The 22,883-nt window shown below is 33.4% G+C and overlaps 1 protein-coding gene across 1 annotated transcript in view; it reads left to right on the forward strand.

Moving 5' to 3' along the window:
• The window catches only part of LOC111506181 (ephrin-A1), a 357,598-nt gene extending 336,408 nt beyond the window's left edge, over positions 1 to 21,190 (forward strand). The window contains 2 exon segments of the mRNA XM_074179692.1: positions 12,815 to 12,913; positions 12,916 to 21,190. Of these exon segments, the coding sequence (XP_074035793.1) occupies positions 12,815 to 12,913; positions 12,916 to 13,196 (380 nt within the window). The 3' untranslated portion in view covers positions 13,197 to 21,190.
• Positions 21,191 to 22,883: the final 1,693 nt, after the last annotated feature.

Consider the following 22,883-nt stretch of genomic DNA (forward strand, 5'->3'; position numbering starts at 1 on the left):
GTCTGAACTACAGTGCATTTGTAGTTCAGCCTAGTACCACTATGGCGGATCGAAACGGCGCTGTGTGGTACTAGATCACGACTGCTTTGTCTTTGGGCTCTGATTTCATTCAGTTTTCTTGCAGTGAAAGCTACAGTGTAAGTATGGCTTTGCAACGGACCGCTTTTGGGAGCCTCCTTTATCATTGTTATTTGAGAATCGAGTCTTCTATCGATCCCAAGATGGCGTTTTTGTAAGAAGAAATATCATCGCCTTTTCTTACTTGATGGAAAGTGGTCAAAAAATTGCGAGAACGTCGGAAAAATTGTATAAGAATCGAAGGGGGTTACCGTATTCAAAAAACACTATTGGTAATTTTTAGTTCGATGGTTACATTGAATACTTTCGGTTTTAGATATGAGAGCCTCTTTCATACTAAAAGGAAAAGTTGGGGATAAATAAAATCATCCGGATTGTGATCAACAGTATATTGGTTAGGCTAAACGAAATATAACAATTCGTTTCAAAGAACACACTGCACACAAAAAGACCAGAAAAATTTGGTGTCTCTTAACACGTTTTGGAAAAGGGCAAAGTATCAAAATCATTGATGTATGATTAAAAGTGAGAATCAAAGTGTAGAGACAAATCTACGTATGTCTCCTATAAAATATACCTCTTTCAAAGTCTCAATTTTTTTTGTACTGAAAATGTATGACAATACATTGTTACTCAACGTATATGAGAGCCTCTTTCATATATACAATTCGTATAAAAATGCATTTCAGTATTTCTACGTTCTTGCTTGGACAGAAGTGAGCTGTGAAATTGGACTCATTCTCAATTCATTATCAAATCTAGACTGATCATTCTATAATTTCGTTCTGAGCCGAAATAAGAAAAGCGTATAATGACTAGTCATTATACGGGTTACTTGATAGCCTTAATTAAGAAATCACGCAACTCGTCTCTGCATCTGACACTTTCAAGTATACTTTTTCTAAAAACTTCCATCAATCAAATCTGCCGAACTTGTCGATTTCACTATTGTTTTCCATTTCACTCTAATGGTGCTATCACTTCGAATCGACGTTTTCGATTTCAGTAAAACTCTGAAAAATTTTTATCAGATCCTCTTGAAGTTTATAACTTCTTGAAACCCAATAAAATATATTATTCAAATAAAGAACCAGTCTCTGTCTCTAGATAAAACTAGCTGCTTCACAATATGGAAAATATTTTATTGTAGTCGTGAACGAACCAAGGAATATGCCAAGAAAAGAATCCTACGTCTCAACGTCACGGAAATAAATACAGGGTGTGTGTTGAGAGTTTGATGGAGGTTGATTGAAAAACAAACTGAACTTTTTCCAACTTCATTGTTTTGGAGAATAGTGAACGTCCAAAGAAAAAGTGAAAATGATGAGTATTCATAAAACTTCGTGATGTAGATTTTTATTCAAAAGGGTTGTTACAGTATCTAACCTTAAAAGTTGCTCAGTGTATTAGGAACTGGTTCATTGATGTCAGATGTTATATTAGTCTCACTCTTTTAAGGAAATCGAGTGCGGAGTAGAACTTGGCATTTGAAAATCAAGTGTTCTGCACACCCTCTCCCTATATTATGAAGTTCCACCTCAGTCTCCTGATTTTTTTAAAATGAGAGAATTTATGAAAATAAAAAAGAATATTATTATTTTACCATATCGAAAATGTTTGCAAAATATGTTTTTATTTTTTGTGATTTGTGTTGCAATAAATACAGTTTATAACTTGAAATTCCAGGAGTTGGTAATATAAAGAAATAATATTTCTACGCTGTACACTATTCATTTATTTTTCAACTTCAGTGAAACAAAAATCAATCGATTGTCTAGATATATGTTATTCAAATATCAATATAAATCAATGCCAAATTAGGAACTGAACAAATACAGTACAGGCCGGTTAAATTCGACGAAGGGGTCCTTTTTTGGGGAACTAGAATAATCTCTTTTCAGATCCAGAATATTAGTGTTTTTTGAAATATTCGTCAAAAAATAGAAATGCCGAATTTCGTTTTTAAGCTCTACCTCCTCAGTTTCGAATACTATTTCATATTTCAATCTGTTCTGTTTAAAATATGTTTTTCCGTTAATCAGCTATCGCCCTCATACGAACGCCAACTCTCAGAAGTTGAGAAACTTGTGCGAGCTAAGGACTAACGAGGTCTTACCTTTCAACGTGTGATTCCTTACACGGATTATTTCAGTACTATTTCATATTTGTTATATATAAACCCATTTGCAATGCGGCGTTTCGTTCATTGAATTTCATCAACTCAATTTTTATTTAATAAGGACATGCTAGATTTTTTTCTACAGTCTCTAAAAATATCGATGAATTCTAATTTTAGAATGAACCAGAAAGATAACTAAGGAGTGAAGCTGTAATACTCATGTCATATAAACTAAATATTTAACATCTAGCAATTATTATCCCCTTTTCTAGATTCCAGGATATATTAAACATGTAAATTTTTCGCAAGCTAAGTTGTGGGTTCAAACTCTCGAAATCTAAGAAACTTGTCTATCTCTTCTAGTGTCATGTTTTATGAATTTTCGGCAGATTAAGAGTCCTGTCAAATACTGAAAATATGTTTCATTAACTCATCACCTACATTTCTCGGGTTTGATTCAAACAGGATTCAATTAATATTATGGTGTAAGAAATCAATTTCAGGTTCTTGACAAAATATGTTTTCATATTGATTTCTTTACACCGTTTTTTCACTAGTCAATCCTCATTTGTTTTTTAAGAAACTCATTTGTCATGACATATCCTGTAGAAAAAATTAAAGGATGTGTGAAAAGAGAGATAGATATTTAAGGCAGACAGTCAATAAGATTTCAAAAATCAAATATAAGACACCTTTAGGATTTTCTCCTGTTTTCTAAAAATAACTTCAAACCATCGATTCCTAGACACAAATTTAAAAATATGAAATAACTTCTTAACTGAAGTTAGTAATATTTTAACATTCCGAATTTTCGAAGAAAATCGCTAATGAGCAATGTGACTCATATAATTGATACTGACATTTCTTGAACTGAAAGACGCTAAAAATCTTTCTGAAAAGTGAAAAAACTAGAAATGCGCTTTGCATTAAATTTTATCGCTTACAAGAAAAACGTCTTATTCCGGAGATATAAAAACTAATAACGCCTGCGTATAATAAATATCACATAAACCCGGTATCACTCAACCTGCATAAACGTATATGTTTTCTAGAGATATATTCAGGTGAGATACAAGGTTTATCAGTTAGGTAAAAGCATATTTACTGTCCTAATAAAACTAATGTCACTTGAGATTGGTTTTACAGTCGGTGATCGAAGTTTTACCACACTTGACTTGTTTCCACGTGATGGAAAATAAGGAATGTTCCATGAATGTAAACAATATCAGGAATATTTATCTGTAATGTTCAAGGGTTATTTTCGAAATTTTTCTAAGGAAATAAGTGACTTCTATGTATAATAATTTCATGAAAGCCCTAGGGATTAATAAACACAAAAACGATTGAGCTTTACTAGTCTGAGCTGGGATATTGTATGATAGAAAAATATTCAGGTTTTTTTCAGAAAAGGGAAACTATAATATAAACTCAAAAAACAGTATTTGAAAGTTATTATTCTGACTCTGTCAATAATTTTGACGTTGTTATCAATAACAAATTATGTTCATTATGATCGTTTTATCTCATTTAATCATTGTGGGAAATAATCAGAATAAAATACTGAAATTCCTTCTGAGGCTGTACTGGAGATTTGTAGGATGAATCACCAAGAAAGTTCTGTTTTCCAACACCAAAAGTATAGAATATGTCCTGTTTTAAGCACATTATTTGAACAATGTTAGTCTTGTTGTACAGTGTCATCCCCAAAGTATGCACCATATGGGAAACTTATTTATTCATGGTTTTTGACAAAAAGTTATTCGTGATGAAAGTTTGTGCATCCCCTAAAACTAAACATGCACCAACAAAATACAGGACAACACACGTAATATACGAGGATCCTTCAATCTCGGAAAATGTTATTTAAAAAAGTTGTTCAGAATTAAAAAATACATTTAGATTTGAAGTCATGGCCATCTAAGTGAAGTTTTATTTTTTTACCCATTTTTAAATGGGGACTACGAAAAAAAATTTTTGCTAAAACGATAAATACATCTAGATTTGAAGTGTTAGCCATCTAAGTGAAGTTTTATTTTTGTACCCATTTTTTTAAATGGGTAGACAGCATCCTGTATACGATGGTTCATTTTAAAAGCCTGTAATATTAACCACGGTCAATTATTCTGAAAAGTAAATCAATTTTAAAAGTTTTTGGTGCTAAGTTATTTTCATTTTTTGTCAACACCGAAAATTACTCAAAATTCTACAAAATTGTAACAAGAACTTAATATTCAATAATATCAAATCACAAAACATCAAAATAAAATAGACATTTCGGAACAAACTCATTGATTTTCTGGAGATTCAACTTAAAACACTTATTTTGGACAAGAAATCAATCCCTTAATAAATAAGTTTCCCATATGGTGCATACTTTGGGGATGACACTGTATAAGCATCTGCAGATAATACGTCAAGAAATACTTTTTCAGTTATTTTCTTCAAGTTTTTACAAAATAAAAACATATTTTTGGAAGATATTATGTTTTTGTTTTTCAAAATATCCACCTTCAAGATTGATCACACTTTTGTTTGCCTTCAAATCATTTTCCAAATAATTTTTCCACTATAAAGTTGATATCTTCAAAGTCTTCTTGTCATGTTTTATTTTACATAGAGGAAAAAAGTAGTTAGGTCATCAATTACATGTGTTTCTTTTTCAAATAATTAATTGCACGACGACGTGGAATAAATTTTTGGGATTCGGTTTCTTGATATACCCAGAATATAGATTGCTGATAAATTATTTTCTCGAGAAAACATTCTTGGGATCCAACAATTCAGAAGTGGGATTGAAAACCTTGAATACAAATCTTGAATATATAATGTGTTTATGATTTCAATGAAATCTAGAAATTCTACATTTTTCGAGAGTTTAAACTATGTACTTGTTTATAGAAGTAAGTATTGCTTCTATTTATGTTACTTCTCTTTACGTAACGTAGCTGACACTACGTTATTTAAGGAATAAGGCCCAAAATAACTAAAATGTATAGGAACTCCAACTCTTGCAGTAATTCTAGTAAGGTTTTCCTACGTCATACAACAAACAAACCATTGAAAATACGAATCGGTGTTTGAGATAAATCAGCCTAATCCAATGATCTTACAAAACTCAGAAATGTAGGGTTTTCGAAAAATTCTTCAGAATAAAATATATCACCATCAGTGGATACTTAGTTTAACGTCTCCAGTATCTTTGAAACCATAAACGAAATGAAACCATGAAAACAGCCAAAAGTATAATGCCATTCACCAATTTCATCAATCATGGACCCTTAAGACAAAATGGTGTAAATTGAAAAGTTAGGGAGAAATGAAATCAGCAGGATTGTGACCAACAGTATATTGGTCAGGCTAAATGAAGTATAACAATTCGTTTCAAAGAACACGCTGTACACACTTAAGATTCCGGAGACCAGAAAAATCTAGTGTCTCTCAACACGTTTTCGAAAACACGAACACGGTTTGAAATTGTTGAGATCGTTACATCCGATTCTGAAAACATCAAAATCATTGATGTATGACCTAAAGTGAGAGTCAAAGTGAATAGACAAATCAATTTATGTCTCCTATAAAATATACCCTTTTCAATTCAAACTAGAATGCTCTACTTTTTCTATGACTTCTGACAGGAATATTCTGTAATAAGATTTATCAGTAAAGGACATCCCGAATGAGGGTAATACACATACATTTCATGACAAGAAGCAACAAAAAAGCATAAAAAAATAGGTCATATATTTCGGTGATTTGCACTTATGAATTTCAAAGTTGATATTTTACTCGAGTTGAAATGTTCATCTCTGGTTACTGTACAAGTGGAAGTATATTTATTTATGAACAACTATAACTGTTCATGTTTATTTTCCGTGACTGCAACTAAAATTCTTGGTGATTCATTCCAATCCACAAATCGTTCGAAATGTTTGTTTTCTTGAAACGGTGCCATAAATGTTTTATTTGTTGATGATTTGATGAGTTTGACCCGCCGAAGTGACTCTCCGAGATTTTAACTGGTGCGAAACTTTTAACGGCTCGTCAAACACACTAATAGCTTTCTAATAGGTAATCCCTTTCGGCATTCTCGAGAATTTACAAGAATTTTTTTATTGATATTGCCTTACGTAACGCCTCGCTAAAGTTTGAAAAAAATATGCTATTTCGGGCACCGCAGTCAAATGATATATTCTTTCGTTGAGGTAAGGATTAGAATTTGTAGGTGTTCTGTACATCGTTTCATTTGGTCTTTGTTCGTCTTTGGACAAATCGTAAAGTTCTTATCTGAAATCGACAGTTTCATAAATCTAGTGTAATAGAATGACATCTAAAAAAAGCTATTCGTATTTACAAATATCATCAGTACCTTTAGGTTACTGAAGTTTTTTCCAACACCAAACCGTCATTTTAACACCTCGTTACGTGTTTCGATCACCAAGTGATCATCTTCAAGAGGAAGATCAGTTTGATCTTGAAATAACGGTTTGATGTTAGGATACAACTCAGTAATATTCATTACTACACCAAAGGTTCCAAACAGGGCTTCACAAGTATCTTTAGGTTATTAAAGTGTTGAAAAAGATGAAAAATATGTGAAAATCAATAAAAACATTGAATTAACTTCTTTCCATACCTGAATTAGATAATTATTAGTAAATGAAGAAATTGGCAAGATCTGAGACGAAATATAAAATAAAACATCTTAAAGGTAATCCAAACCATTTTTCTTCTAAAAAAAAAATCAATCATGAGGAAGAGGAGTGTTTTCCGAAAGTTACTATATGAAAAAGTTATTATATGAAATGAAAATTTTCCCCAGAGTATTAGCAAACAGGCTAAGCGATTGTTTTAAATCAATCGAATTGAAATAAAAAACCAGCGCTTTCTGTCTAAAGGTTTTCGGTTTATTAACAAAAAAAAATAGATAAAAATAATGTCACTTGTTAAAAAGTACAAACATATTTCTTTATATTCAGTAACAAGAAAGAACAAACTGAATATGAATAATAATGAACGAATAACAAAGGAGACATATAGAAAGAGATAAAATCATTGAAAAGCATTCAGAGAAAAGCAATGTTCATCATTTGAAATTGTTTTCAATCTTGTTTTGAAAATATTCATATTATTATAGAAACACAACACGTGTTTCGCAATACAATAACATTTTGGGGCGTCACAATAGTATTTTATTGTATGGTATTGATGATATTGTATGACAGTTCATAAAACTGTTGTATAGCGAAACACGTGTCGTGGTTTTGTGAACTGTCATACAATAGCATATAATAGCATCTTTGGGCGTCACAATACTATTGTGACGCCAGAAATTGCTATCGTGAGGCCCGAAAATGCTATTGCGTAGCGAAGCACGTGTCGTAGTTATGTGAACTGTCATACAATAGCATCAATACCATACAATAAAATACAATACTATTGTGACACCCGAAGATGCTATTGTATAGAAAACACGTGTCGCCGTTTTGTAAGATGCTGTTGTCCGATGCTTTTGTCACAATACTATTACGCCCGAAGAGGTTATTGTATTGCGAAACAAATATCGTGGTTTTGTATAAGATGCTGTTGTCAGATGCTTTTGTTACAATAATATTGTAACGCCCGAAAATGCTATTGTATAGCGAAACATATGTCGTGGTTTTGTGAACTGTCATACAATAGCATCAATACCATACAATAAAATACAATATCATACTATCGTGACGCCCGAAAATACTTTTGTCACAATAATATTGTGACACCCGAAGATGCTATTTTATAGTGAAACACGTGTCGTGGTTTTGTGAATTGTTATACAATAGCATCTTCGGGTGTCACAATACTATTGTTGTCACACTTTTATTATGACGCCCAAAAATGCTATTGTATAGCGAAACACGTGTCGGGGTTTCGTGAACTGTCATACAATAGCATCAATACCATACAATAAAATACAATACTATCGTGATGCCCGAAGATGTTATTGTATTGCGAAACACGTAAAGTGGTTTTATAAGATGCTGTTGTCAGATGCTTTTGTCACAATACGATTGTGACGCCCGATGATGCTATTTCATAGCATACAATAGCATCAATAGCATACAGTGCATACAATAGCTATACAATAGCATCTTCGGGTGTCACAATACTATTGTGTCGCCCGAAGATGCTATTGTATAGCGAAACAAGTGTCGTGGTTTTGTAAACTGTCAAGTGGAAATCTCACATTATTGAATACGACATTCATATAAATTGCTGCTTTTTTATTATCATCTGATTTGATGAAAAATTTCGGTCCAAAATAGAGCTCAAAATGCCGATCATCCCCCACTTTTTGATGAAATCAAAACTTGAGCAAATATAATGACCCCAAAAATAATGCAATAATTAGAGACCACCTTCGATACATGAAAGGTTTTACAATTGAGATTTTAATTACTTGTAATTAGCTCTGAACGGTTGAAAAAGTTATCCAACGTCAATATACGGAATTACGAAATATTTCATTAGAAGGTGTCCGATTCGTGGAACAATTATTGATACTAAGGTTATTTCAATGAATTCTTTAAGATAATTTTCTGCGTATCGGAAAGTGTAGAGAAAATAATGAAAAGTGTAGAGAAAATAATGAAAAGTGTAGAGAAAATAATGAAATGTGTAGTTAAATAGTATGTATCATATCATTTTATTTTTCGAGCTATTTTTGTAAAGATACCGTTGCAAATCATAATTCAGTAAACCAAAAAAAATCTCTCGGTTTCCACGATTCAGATAAACAAACTGAAAAACTTGTTCCTGGAAAACCGATGGTCGCCATTCCGCTTAATGTTGACATTTCAACACCTTGTACTCCGACATACAGGATAGATATATCCGATAATCAAGTTCCTCGAAAATGTCATACGCGGAGCTTTATAGGGCAGCAGTTTAAATATTCACTAGGGTGGCGGGCAATCCTATTGATTACTTCGACTACTTTATTGATAACGTTTTAACAATTTAAACGTACGCCCCCCCTTCCCTCCTACCCCCTCTCGGTTTACCGCTCAATTTGTCTCCGCGACGAATATAATTTCGGGTTAAATATTTTATAAGAAAATTGCCGATGAGCAATCGACGGCGTGTCTAAGTCTATCGGCGGTTTATGGATTTTCCGGAGGTTTACTTAAATTATTCACTATTTTCTTATTACGCGTCGTTATAGGTGGATTTTCTGAGGTTCGGCATAGAACAACACAAGGTGGTTGACGAATAAACTCTCGTGGCATGTCATTTCTCGCCGGCGTATGTTGGCTTGACCTATTTCGAAGCCGGGCCAGTTCCAAAGAGGGGGTGAAATACCCCCCAAAGCCCCTAAAACAATTCATGACTTATACAGAGTAATTTCTAGAGTCATTTCAAAAGATATCAAGACATGTCGACGTATAATTTTCTACCTTCTCCGGTTTTCCTCCCCCTGCGATCGATTTCAGTGTTTCGCCTAATGAACAATTACTATTTACTTGTGATGCACTTTTTAGAACCTTTGGTGTAGTAATGGATATTACTGAAGTTCTTTCCGAACACCAAACAGTTTTTTTAACACCCAGACACGTGTTTCGATCACCAAGTGATCATCTTCAAGAGGAAGATCGGTTACGTAAAGATTAAAGACTATTGCCAATATTTCAAATGTTTTTTTGTGTTCGCTTGGATTCGCAACATGGATTTCGAGAGGCCAGTTCAACACAAGATGCAATGATTCACGTAATGAGAGAAATTTACGATTCGATGGATAATGGTAAACCATGTCTTTGTGTCTTTGTTGATCTGGCCAAAGCTTTTGATACGGTTTCGGATAAGAAATTGATAAAGGTAATGAAAAACATCTGTTTCGGAGGGACATCGCTGAAATTATTTGAAAACTATCTCTCTGATAGGAAACAGTGCGTCAAAATAAATGAAACACTCAGTTTTTACTGTACCATAGAATATGGAGTCCCCCAAGGAACTGTATTGGGGCCTCTCCTATTTAATATCTACTTGAATGATTTATTTAGGGTCAATTCGAAAGGTACCATTATTAGTTTCGCTGATGACACCGCCGTACTATATCGCGCTAATACTTGGAAAAAATTGAAGGACAAGGTTGAGAAAGATTTCATAAAAATTGTCAGTTGGTTTAAGAACAGGTTGCTGACAATCTGTATTGATCAGCACTTTGTACCTTTCACTTATTTCAGCAACAACTATCCAAATTATACTTCGTTGGGAATCCATAATGACCATGACACAACGAAATTTAAGTTTTTCAAAAAGATTTTTGACATAGCACAGCTACGAACATTATATTTCAGTCTAGTACCGTCCCATATCAACTATGGAATAATTGTGTGGGGAAGTATTACTGATAATCATATCAGGGTTATCAATGTCACTCAAAAATATTTCATTAAAATTATTTTCAATAGAGATTATACCTATCCGTCTGAAACACTTTTCATGGAATCTAAATTTTTTACATGTAGACATCTAGGTATATTTTCAAAGTTTTGCAATTTATCATAGAAGATATGAAACAAAATTATTGTCTATGGATCATTTGCACAATAGCAGGTTCAAGCAAAAAACCTCAAGGATTCCTAAAGTAAGCACATCTCGAAGTCAAAGATTTCTCACATACTTGTGCCCTATTGCCGATGCAGAAGTTCCATTTGAAATAAAGTCTATTACAAGTGATAACAGATTTGAAAAAGAACTGAAATTATGGCTAACTAATATAACAATAGGTAAGATAAATGAAATATTGGAACGAAAAAAAAATGCAGTTGTGATACAGAAAGAAAAAGCACATGTTGTCACAGAAAAGAATGCATGTAAATATTTACAAGTATAAATGGAAATAATTTCACAATGCATGATCTACACCAGTTTTATACGTATATTTGAACGTTTGGGAAAAATAATAGAGACCATAGTTAAAGAACGTCTGATGAGCTTTATGAATGAATATAGTATTCTCCACAAACATCAATATGGCTTCATGGAAAACAGATCCACAACTGATGCAGTTATGGAAATGATACAAAATGCAATAAACAATGTGGAATGTGGCGAACACACCTCTTTAACGTTGTGGGATCTGAGCAAAGCATTTGATTGTGTTAATCACAATCTCCTTATCAAAAAACTTGAGTACTATGGAATGCGAGGAACATCTTTAAATTTCTTTATATCCTTCAAGGAAACAAACAGTTCATTTGGAAAGTACTTTGTCAAATACAAAAATTATGTCTCATGGCATCCCTCAGGGGTCTGTTCTGGGACCTACATTATTTGTTATCTACATAAACGACATTTTCGACTATAAGCTTCCCAAAACAATAATTTGCTTTGCAGACGATATGACAATGCTTAATGAAAGTTCCGATATTGACGTTATATTGAAAGTAAACCAAGAACTGGAAGAAAGGGCGGACAAATGGTTCTCACGAAACAAGTTGAAGCTAAATAGGGGTATTATATCATTGAATAATCGCTTAACAAATAACAATCATGTTAAACTTCTTGGCATAACTGTCGATGATTCACTGAAATGGGAAAACCACATTGAAATGTTGTGTAAAAAACTATTCAGCCAACTTTATCTACTTCGTAGGCCGAGGAAGGTTCTGAGCACCCAAACACTAATAACCTCCTATCATTCACTATTCCAGCCTCACCCAACATATGGTGTACTATGGGGTAGGTCTTCCTATGTTCTCAGAGCATTCCGTATGCAAAAAAAAAGCTCTCAGGATTATAGCAGGTGTCCCACTTCATGAACATTGCAAACCACTTTCTGTAAAATATTTTCATGTTTTAGATGTTGTGCTGAACCATCACAAATTTTACTGTCTTTTTTATTTATACACAACTTTGTACATTGTACCATTGTTTCCTGACTTGTCATAAATGTAATTTACATACAACATGATCAAATAAATATATCTATCATCTATGTTTTAATTTACATATGTCATTATTGTTCACTATATTATGTACTGTTGCAATATTTCTGAACAAGGACTTACCTTATAAAATAGACAGCAACTCTACAAAGTACAGTCATCAAGAACCACATTAAGAACAGAACATTGGATGAAATATAAGACTTATGAATTTCAATTACTCTACGAATATGCTGTATGAATAATGAATGTTATGACCGATAGTTTCATTTGTAATGTTGTTTGTTCACTGATTCAAGTTCATGATATTTTTATTTATTTTTCCATTTCAACTGACATCATACGCAAAACGTCTTAAATTAGTTTATTGTTTCAGTTTTTTTTTCGTCATACACAAGCTCTATGAGCTTCAGTAGCTTGTCATGTTTATTTCTGCATGTTTTCTTATTTATATGCATATGTATTCAATCTTATGAAATAAACATTATTTTAATTCCCACCTTAGTGTGTGCTGGTCAGGCCCTATCCCCCGAAGCCCCGATACATTCGGGAGGGCGCGCCAGCATTATCAACCAATGACCACTCCCCACACCGTGGGGTAAGTGATCATTGGGTCCGAGAATCATGTGCCCTGAGCATTATTATTATTATTATTATTATTATTATTATTATTCATTTGTTCCCCTTTCAGGTCATGACTACTACTTCATCTCCACCTCGACGAGCGACGACTTGCACCGGAGGATAGGCGGCCGGTGTACGACCCACAACATGAAGATCGTCTTCAAGGTGTGGGCCCACCTCAGGCACCCATCACCAGCCCTCCGCCCCCCGTGACGTCGAAGCCTTCGTGGTGGTCGGTGACGGCGCAGCGCACGACGACGTCGTCCACCACCTCGTCTACCACGACAAGCCCTCCGACGACAACCACGAAAAAGTCCAAGACTTATAACAAACACCCCAACGAGGTGGTGAAAAGTGAAGAACTGACTCTAGGCGGCGCCACGTGCGGCGCCAATGTCGTGATGGTCGCGGTGTGCGCGGTCTCGTTGGTGGTGTTTGCGTTTCGATGAAATTTCTGAGCCTTTTCGAGACTCAATGTGTTCTCCCTCTGCCCTCCTCCCTTTTGTACGGCTATTATGTAAAATGTCCGGACTATACGTCTTCGGTGACCTAAAACTATCCTAATTTATATAAATGAATATGAGAGTAATTGGTATCCGTGGATCGCCCCGAAACGGTTTCCAAGCGGTATCTGGGTTGGTTGCGAAGGAATTTCGGTTTCCGTCGGAGAACTTTTTTCTGAGCTTGGCAAGCCAGGAAAAATCAGGTTCTTCGAATTTATCGAGTAATGTCACACCAATAGTTGTGTCCTTGAATATTTTGGGGAAAAAAATCGATTGAGTAATGTTTACTTTTTTGAGTAATGCTCCATTGAATAATTTTAAAATTTGTAGATGAGTTCTTTAAAGGGCAAATACCAACATGAGTAAGCCGCAAAATTGAGGAATTCCTTGTTGAATATTCAATCTTTGACGAAGCTCATTGTGTCTACAAACCAGTGTAAACAAGAAAGTAATTGACAAAATGGTTTAGACTTTTGCGGCTGAGGTTTTCAGTGTCACTGTTTTTCGAGTTTGAAAGCCGTGGATTTTTGGAATTTCTTTCTGACGTTTCGTTGGCGCGAGTTGCTAGCTTCTTCAGAGGTTTAACCATCATAGCTTGCTGCCCGATAACTAACTTTTAGGCTTCGTAAAGCGTATTTATGCCTTGTCAGGTAATCAGTTGTATTGGTACCTGTATTTGTACCTGTACTTGAACCTGGAACATTAACAATCTTGCAACAGGCAGCAAGATTGTTAATGTTCCAGGTTCAAGTACAGGTACAAGTTCAGGTTCAAGTACAGGTACAAATACAGGTACCACTACAACTGATTACCTGAAAAGGCATAAATACGCTTTACGAAGCCTAAAAGTTAGTTATCGGGCAGCAAGCTATGATGGTTAAACCTCTGAAGAAGCTAGCAACTCGCGCCAACGAAACGTCAGAAAGAAATTCCAAAAATCCACGGCTTTGAAACTCGAAAAACAGTGACACCATTAAACTAATTCCATCGTAAACCTTCAGGATAAATAAAAAAATTGATTGTTTAGATAAATTTATACAGAACTATTAGTTTTGACAAAAGCTCTCTGACTCAGTTTTAAAATTTAAATACTCTAATGGTCATTTTCGGCACGAAGACACTGTCTAGAGCGATCAATTTATTCACCTTCGCTTCATGAAGCTGAAATTATTTCCATTGGGATCTCCAATAAGTACAAGAAATGTTTTCATAAATTTCTGAATATTTTCGAAAAAAAAGCTTTTGGAAATACAGATAATGGAAATATTGCTCTTTTTGTAGGAGATTCAATATTAAAATTAGCTGAAAATCAAAAAAAACTTTCAGGTTTCACTTGAAACATCCAATTAGTTTTTAATGAAATGATATTTCTGAAGTTTGTAATTTTCAGTGTTTTGTTTCGTTGAAACGGGAAAGAAAATTGAAACCATTAGTGGATTAGGACGTCCTTGTTTCACAAAAGAGGAAAATCTCTAGAAGACATGCAAATTGGAGAAATTTTTATTCAAAACTGTGGAGAAGACAAATAATGATTATATTAAAAACGTCCCCTCCATATCTAGAGTACATTGTACAGCTTTTTTTGACATACAAAGCACAAAATTTTGAGGGAGAAGAAAAAATATGGGAGTATTCAAATATGGACTAGTATTGGTGTGACAAAAAGAATATTAATGAACTTATTTTTGAAACACTCGGAATTACTTACTCATATCAACTTGAGTTATTGAATTTTCTGTCAAAGAATTGTGATATATTTTTTTATAGACCTTGTTGTATGAACTGGTTCTCCAACTGAATTTGATCTTGCTTTCTGTCAACTGTGATACAGGTGCGGGAGGCCTAGGGCGATACACCCTGTATATATTGGTAACTATTAATTGGTAAGGTAAATTATTTTTTTAGTCATTGGAATTTTACATTTCCAAAATTGGTCAATATTTTATTGAATTATTTTACATTGTTTTTTAGTGGCCTATCAACATTGAATTTCAAAAAAAAATCGGAGATGGGGTCTTGATGATACAAAAAATTAAAGAGTTGCAAAATTTTTATAGCCAAAAAAAGTGACTGTTTTCACCAGTCAATTTTACTTGTGTTGAATTTTTTTCATGACAAAAAAGTGATACAGACCCATCTCTGCCTTACAATTTTTTCTTTGCAATATAAACAGTGATATTTTGTTGTCTTGAAAACTACCTGAAAATTCTTTTTGATAAATATAGGGTGAGCCTTCTAGAGAAGAACGTCTCAATAATAATCTTGCTGTTGCAATTGTTTTCGTTTCTAATTTCCAATGATGAACTGAGAGTTCTAGTTCTCTAACACCCTATAGTAGTACAAGCAAAAGAAAATGTACTGAGTGCAGGTAATAATAATGGAAATATCATAGAACTATCTACATTTTTTATTAATTCAACCATGGTCTTTCAAAAAATGTACTCTTTGATTGGCGATTATCAAGTGTAAATAAAATCATATTCGACATTTCAATTTTGGTTCCACCATAATTGAATGCATTACAACTACTAAATTCGTTGATTATTTTTCATTATACATTATTGTAATTTTCATCAATCTGCCAAAGGTACATTTTCTTTTTCATTCAATCCAAGGATTCCTCTCCCCACAAAAAACAAATGAATGCTGAGCACACTTCTAGTAAATTCTGTTTCTCATTATTTGGTGCTTAATGCAGTGATATTTTAATTGAGTGCATGATAATTAGGAACAGATGGTGCTAGTCAGCTCGTTTATTTTTTGTGTGCAGTGGTTTCAAGGTCGCAAGGTCAATCACTTTGACAGCCGCGAATTAATAACGCAGGGCGACAAAATTTTGAAAGGAGAGAATAGACAATATCTTACGAAAAGCTTTTTGTGTACTGAATCCCAGGTCAAAATGAATGGAAGGGCATATTTGATGTTATATCATATCGCTTGATTTCTTCTGAATATTTCAATTTTCAAAACCCATTTCTAGTTTTCCAGGATCTTATTTCGTTTTGAGGATATAATCGACTCTTGAAACTTTAAATATCTATTGCTACAAACCTTAAACCCAGAACTATCAGAAACCTATATCTTCAAACCCCAAAACCCAAAACTCTATATCATGTAGGTACTACAAAATCCCATAATACCAAATCTCTAACCTCAAACATAAACTTCATGTCCCAAAAACTCACATCTGCAAAACACATAACCCAAATCCCATAATCTTGAATCTCTCAATCCCAAACCTCCTGATCCAGTAATACCAAATCTAAAACAGTCTAACCTGGCAACTCCAAACTTTTAAACCCCAAACTCCATATCTCCAAAAACCCATTACCCCAAATTCTATGCTCTGTAAAATAAAACCCAATAATTGCAAATCTCTTAACCCCAAACCTCTCAATCGAGTAACTCGGGAGAGTCCATTTTGTACACGTTTTCTAGTTGTGTGAATGTCAAGTCATCTGGAGTACATGCATTGCAATGTTGTTGTTCGCCGAGATACAATAAATATTGTACATGTGTATTGGACAAGTTTGAGGTATTTAAGGTATCACTTCGAGTGAGACATCCTGAATATCACAGGAAAGATGATGATAGAATCACCAGACTGGCAAAATGCTGCAGCAGCAAAAACATAATGGAATGAGCAAATATAATGCAAGGAAGCAATCCAGAAATCCCAAACCTCTCAACTCTAACCACAATAAAGTCTAACCTCCTAATTTTCAGCTTTCAACCTGGAACTCCAGTCATGATGTTTTAAGTTACATCATTTGGAGCTTTGGAGGTTTAGGATAATCACATTCAGGCTTATAGGGTTTAGTTAACAGGTGTGGGGTATTGGGTTTGGTCAGGAGTTTAATTTAAAGATTTATGGAAATATAATAAATATCAATCAACTATTTGAGGCGAAATGAGATCTGAAAAATATGAACAGTTTTGAGGTCGGATTCAGTACACACCAAAAGCTTTGGGAAAAGTCTGGTTTCTCTTTCCGATAAATGTTAGCTTGCAAACTTTTTGATAAATACTGGCCTAGTCAAGAGTTTTAAAGAACAAAGTTCGCCTAGCCTCTGATGAGAAACCTCGAAAAGGTTGGCCTAATGATATTTGTATAGTAAGTAAAATTTCAACGACCAAATTTAGACAATATCCTAATTTTTATTGCCGTTTTCCTTTCTTTGAACGAATTGGTGGTGTACAGTTTTCTATATAAGTTTTGGTGTTGATATGAACCCGATAATAATTTTTTATGCGTAGTAAAAGTAAATGAAAACAAATTGAAGCGCATAGTGACCAATTCCGAACTGAAAAAAAAGAAGAAAAAATGTGTAAATGTTATATTTTTCGGTCAGTTGATTGTTTCTTAGTATATGAACAGTGTTGAACATTTGAAATAACCGCGTATTTGTATAACTGTGAAGACTGAAATTAGTTTTTATTGTGTTATATACGAAGTATTATCCTTATAGAATACGAGTCCTGGCGTTTTTAGTCATCTTACTTTTAACTGCAGGTCCATTTTGTGCTAGTACTTATTTTTGTGTAAGGTTGTGACTTTTTTGGGCAAGGTGAGTGGATAATTCATATACCATTGAGATGAATGATGTTCGTTTTGTGTTCTTGAGTTGAGGAAAAAAAATCAACTGTGAAATATTGCAATTTTGATGTCATGGTCATATAATTCAAATTTGGCAAAGATGGGAAACTCAATTTGCAAAGTACAAAACTCTTATATAGCAACCTTGTTTTGTTTCAGTTGTCTTAAATTTTATTGTGTCACAAAAGTTCTTGTCGAGTGGAATCATTTTTACCAGAAAATATCTCACACATAGTTCGAGTTGCAAGAAACTGATTGAAACCTTTTTTTTTGTACTTGACTTTTTTTAACGAAATTCTTTGGGAAACTCTTCACAGGAATGTTTCAACATTTTCTATTTGCAAACACCTATCATTTTTACTATTGAATATTTTTTGGGGTTCAAACACAAAAAATTTAGTGGTTCAATATGTGAGACGTTATCTCCAATTTGTCAAAAAATCAGATTCATTCTATTGGATTATTAATTGCTTCTAAATGTTGTTTTATTTTTTTTTATTGAACACCATAAGTTGTAGAAGTGCTTGACTTCCTTCAAAAATAAACTTGTTTCTTTTCGAATATTAGAATACATAATAATGCTGAAACAAAGTAGGCGGTTCAACATGTAAAGAGTGTTTCAAAATTATAACCCATTTCCATTTATCCAGCCTTTTGATTCACTTTGTTGAGCTCCAAATTCAAATACATCATTTCCCAGTAAAGTTAAAATGAATAACATATACTCTGAAAGTATGAATATTTTTTCTGTAGAATTAACCCCTTCGTCAATTGTTTTTTAGAATTACCCATTTTAAATAATACTAAAAGTTATTTTGTTCGGTTCAACTTGAGAGGGGATTTTTTTATAGATACACTAAATACTTATCACAGTGGAATACCACGATTTAATTCAATTGATATGAAAACTCCTGTTTGTACTTTTAGTATATACGAGTTGAATATTTCATTCATTTCACCTTGAAAGACTTTCAATAGAAGCTCTTTTGTTATTTCCGATACATCCCACTTCTGCGACCAACAAGCGAAACTAGGATCATTGTTGTGTACTTGTTTTTTAATAGTCTTTGGAGTGGTGTTAGTGCTTGCATATTTTCATAAAGATATCATGAAGTGATAGAGTGAAACTCTTATTTCATAAATAGTTTTCTGGAGAAAACGTTTCTCAATATTTCTTCCATCTTTTTACAGTTGAAATTATTTTTCTAGTTATTGTACACCTGAATCAGAAAATAAAAAAGTTTATTTGCCTCACATCTAATCTCAAGTTGTTATTTAGTATCATCCTTACATTCCAAATTTCATAGAATTCATATATCTTGTTTCAAATACTGCAAATTAGACAGTGATTTCAATTCTTTGGTATCTGAAATTCTCACCTTGCCACAGCATTTTCATATTTATATTAGGTAGGTTCCAATTCCATGGATATGTTCAATATTCACTGAGTGATATTCTAACACAATAACACAAAATAAAATGTATTATTCAATATCAACCAAGACCTAACCTCTGGATTTAATTGCCCCATTTGATACTGTTGTGAAAAACACTCAACACGTTCGTTACCAAGAAATGTAATTTCTATTCGAACATTGAATATTTTTCCTTGATTATTTTCACCATCTGATGAGGTTATATGTTTTGTGTAATATCACAGTTTTTGAGTCATAAAACTGGTACTTATTTCAAAACTGAAATCAGCTTTATATTTCTGCATTGAACTTTATCAATTGCATTCGTTTCAGTGCAATAAAAATCCCAATTGATCGTTAGTGATGTGAATGCTTTTCATGTCTCATCAAAGCTTATATCAGTTTGAAACTCGGCACGTGAATATTTTTCACTGATGAGCAAAGTCATTTAGTATTTTTGTAATTGTAAATGTCCACTTCAAGTATTTTACAGCTATATTTTTGTAATTATTTATTAATAATTTATTCTGTATCGAATGTCACTAAATATGTTTATTTATTTTTGAATTCCATCAACACATTGATTACTGGGTGATTATAAGTATCTGTATTTTTTTCAGCGATGTTCCCAGATTAATGAAAGAGAAAAGGCTTTTGATACTAAATATTCTAGTTTGTCTTCTCATTATTACTCCCCCTGCATATATCTGGTTGTTATTTTTCCAGTTGGAAGTATTACTAGGGGTAGTAACTGAGAAACCAATTTTTTAAATTTTTGTTCTATAAATTTCATCATTTTTTTTAATTGCCCAGTGAAAGAAGTTTTGATTCACCCTGTCATACTTTATTCATGACTGATTTAAATATCAACTATCGATTTTGTGATAATCAAGTAATAATTATAATTTTTATAGTGCCAATTTAGGTTTTATTTTATTCAATTTGATCAATTTAGCCATTAATTTATCTTGCCATTTTTCTCTTCTATGCAGTTTTGATGAACCAACTTCTGTTCTAGATAAATACCCTTGAAAAGGCTAACAACAGTTAGTTTGCTGAAATGTTGGTAAATTTTGTATGTCATATCAAAGCTTGTATTATTTTTGTCCTATATTCGTTAGCTAAAAACGCCAGTGAAGATTTGTGTCTAGAAAAGTAGTTTTAAATAATATAATCAGATGTAATAAGTTTACTTGCAAGCCATAGTGATAAATATTAACCCATGACAAAAAAATTCTGCTAGCAATGGTTTATCGATACTTCTACACAGAGAAAAGTGTTCGGTTTGACCAGTTTTCGTTTTTGGACGGAATGTTCATCATTATATGTTGATCTCCAAAGTAATATTCAAATCTGTAGGAATCTCAAGATATTTTTGTCAACTGGTCGGAGTATTTTTTGACTTGTCCTATACAACATCCTAAGTTGAATGAATGCAGTTCTTCAATAGCCTGATTTCTCCTACAAACTTGGCCTAAGTAGTGACATGCTGGCTTTTATTTAGCATTCTATTGCGTGTCCAATTGCCTTTCCGAGGGGTTATTCTCGAACTGTATTCTCATAGAACAATTTTTGTGATTTTGTATGTTTGCGGCAACTTTTTCAAACAACTAATTTATTGATTTTTACTCCTCGAAAATTATATTTATATTGGATATTTTAAATACGAAATTTTGTTGAATAGATGAACACATTGTATGTATTAAGAATTGTAAAATGCACTCTATATATACATAATTATATAAATATACATACATGCCATTTTCATTAGAGGTTTTATTTTTGTTCGATTGTTTTGTTTCGATGAATTGTTTTTTTAGCAGCACCGGGACCCCGCTTGTAGTAATTGTTACAGTAATGATGTGTACCACCCAAGAAAATTGTTCAATGTTCTCATTATTTTTTTAAATATATTACTTTAAGCAATATTAGATGTATTGATTCCCTTGCGTAAATCCACTACGAAAAAAGTGCAAATTCATTTCGAATCCAGATAAAAGGGTCTTCTTTGCAGAATATACTTTTGAAATACCATAGGGAGGGGCGCCCCCTCCCAAATTTATGAGGAGCCCCCCTCCTAGTTCTGATAACAGAAGTTCACGATAAATACAAAAAAAAATATGAAAAAGAACAATGTTGTTGAAAACTCAAAAATCATACGTAACTATAGGATTTGTTAGGCATAGTCTGCAGGTTTGTGGAGCTGATGTTTCATTTGCAACTGCGACAGATATTATCAAAAGTGATGTGGCAACAACGCAACATATTTGCAGTGGGACTTAGAGTTCTATGCTCACAAAGAAGATATTGCAACGGTGAGTCCATTAAGTCTAATAGTTGCCAACTTTTCATGGAATAATTTAACCGACAAGCTTTAGAAGATCCAAGAAAATAATATGCAAAATTCGTGGAATATATTCATTCCCGGAACCCTAAAATCCAGGTTACGATAAAGAAGAGGAAAGAACATTAACTTTTCTGTTTGTATTACTGGAAAGACGGGAGAATGACAATCTGGGAAATGGACTTTACAGAAAGCTAACTCATATAAACCATTATCTGACCATGTCAACAGTAAAGAAGTTTCTATCTACCTTCCACAATTTGAAAAATATAAAAAGGTGTTCTTAAAACTTTGGTGCTCGATATGTTATAAGGATGTAAAGAATAAAGCTCGAAAATTATTACTTGCACAAATTCGAGTATAAATGACGTTGAAGAAAATCAAAAAGTTTTTTTATTATTTAATTTGACATCTGACATGCCATGCCATTCTGGCGAATCTTGTTATTGATGATGTAACTATGAATCGTTTTTGAGTATACATTCGAATACGATTTAATGCCAGGAAACGCCTCATAATGGATTCAATAGTTGTAGCGTTATCTGCGTTTCAACCCAAAATTTGTTTCTACAGGTACACCAATTTTTTGTAATATTTTTGACGGTTATATTCAACTTTTGAATTATCAAGGAAATAAACTTTACTTTTTCTGAGAAACGTTTACAGGGAGATTGAAATCAATCAGACCTCAAGACTCAACACCCCACGCTGTCACAGAAACAAACGGTCAACAGAAGAACATTTTTACTCTTCTTAAGCGCTGTGATAGACCAGACTCAAAAAAACAATGAATCAGAGCCATTTTCAATTCCACTGAGACAATAGAAAATAGCCTCAGGTCGGCTGAAACCAATACAGGAATCCAGAAAGTATACCGAATAGCTGCTGGTTGTGATTCTTTCTACATCGGCAAAACGAAAAGAAGAGTTAAAACGCGTTTGATGAAGCACCCAGAAGGCATTCATGACCGTTCCTTTGAGTTGAAACAAGTTCTAGATAAAACCAGAGGAAATCCATACACATGAAAATAATTTTAATGGCATAGAAAGAGATCCAATGTCAATAAAACATGGATATCGGCACTTCATTGCATAAAGGATCGCCTAATTATTCAAAGAGTCTGACCAAGCAGGTAAGAAGACAGTGGGCTGTCTGATATCCAGTTCGATTACAAAACGAACTCATAGGGCCATTTTCAGTTGCATATCGCAGCAATAAACATCGTTTCGACCATTGCCGCATCGAGTTTGATATTGGCTGCCGCAGTTCTAGACGAA

The sequence above is a fragment of the Leptinotarsa decemlineata genome, unplaced genomic scaffold, assembly GCF_025532065.1.
Source record: "Leptinotarsa decemlineata unplaced genomic scaffold, Ldec_3_MD MMD2_tig00026282_RagTag_RagTag, whole genome shotgun sequence".
Classification (NCBI taxonomy): domain Eukaryota; kingdom Metazoa; phylum Arthropoda; class Insecta; order Coleoptera; family Chrysomelidae; genus Leptinotarsa; species Leptinotarsa decemlineata.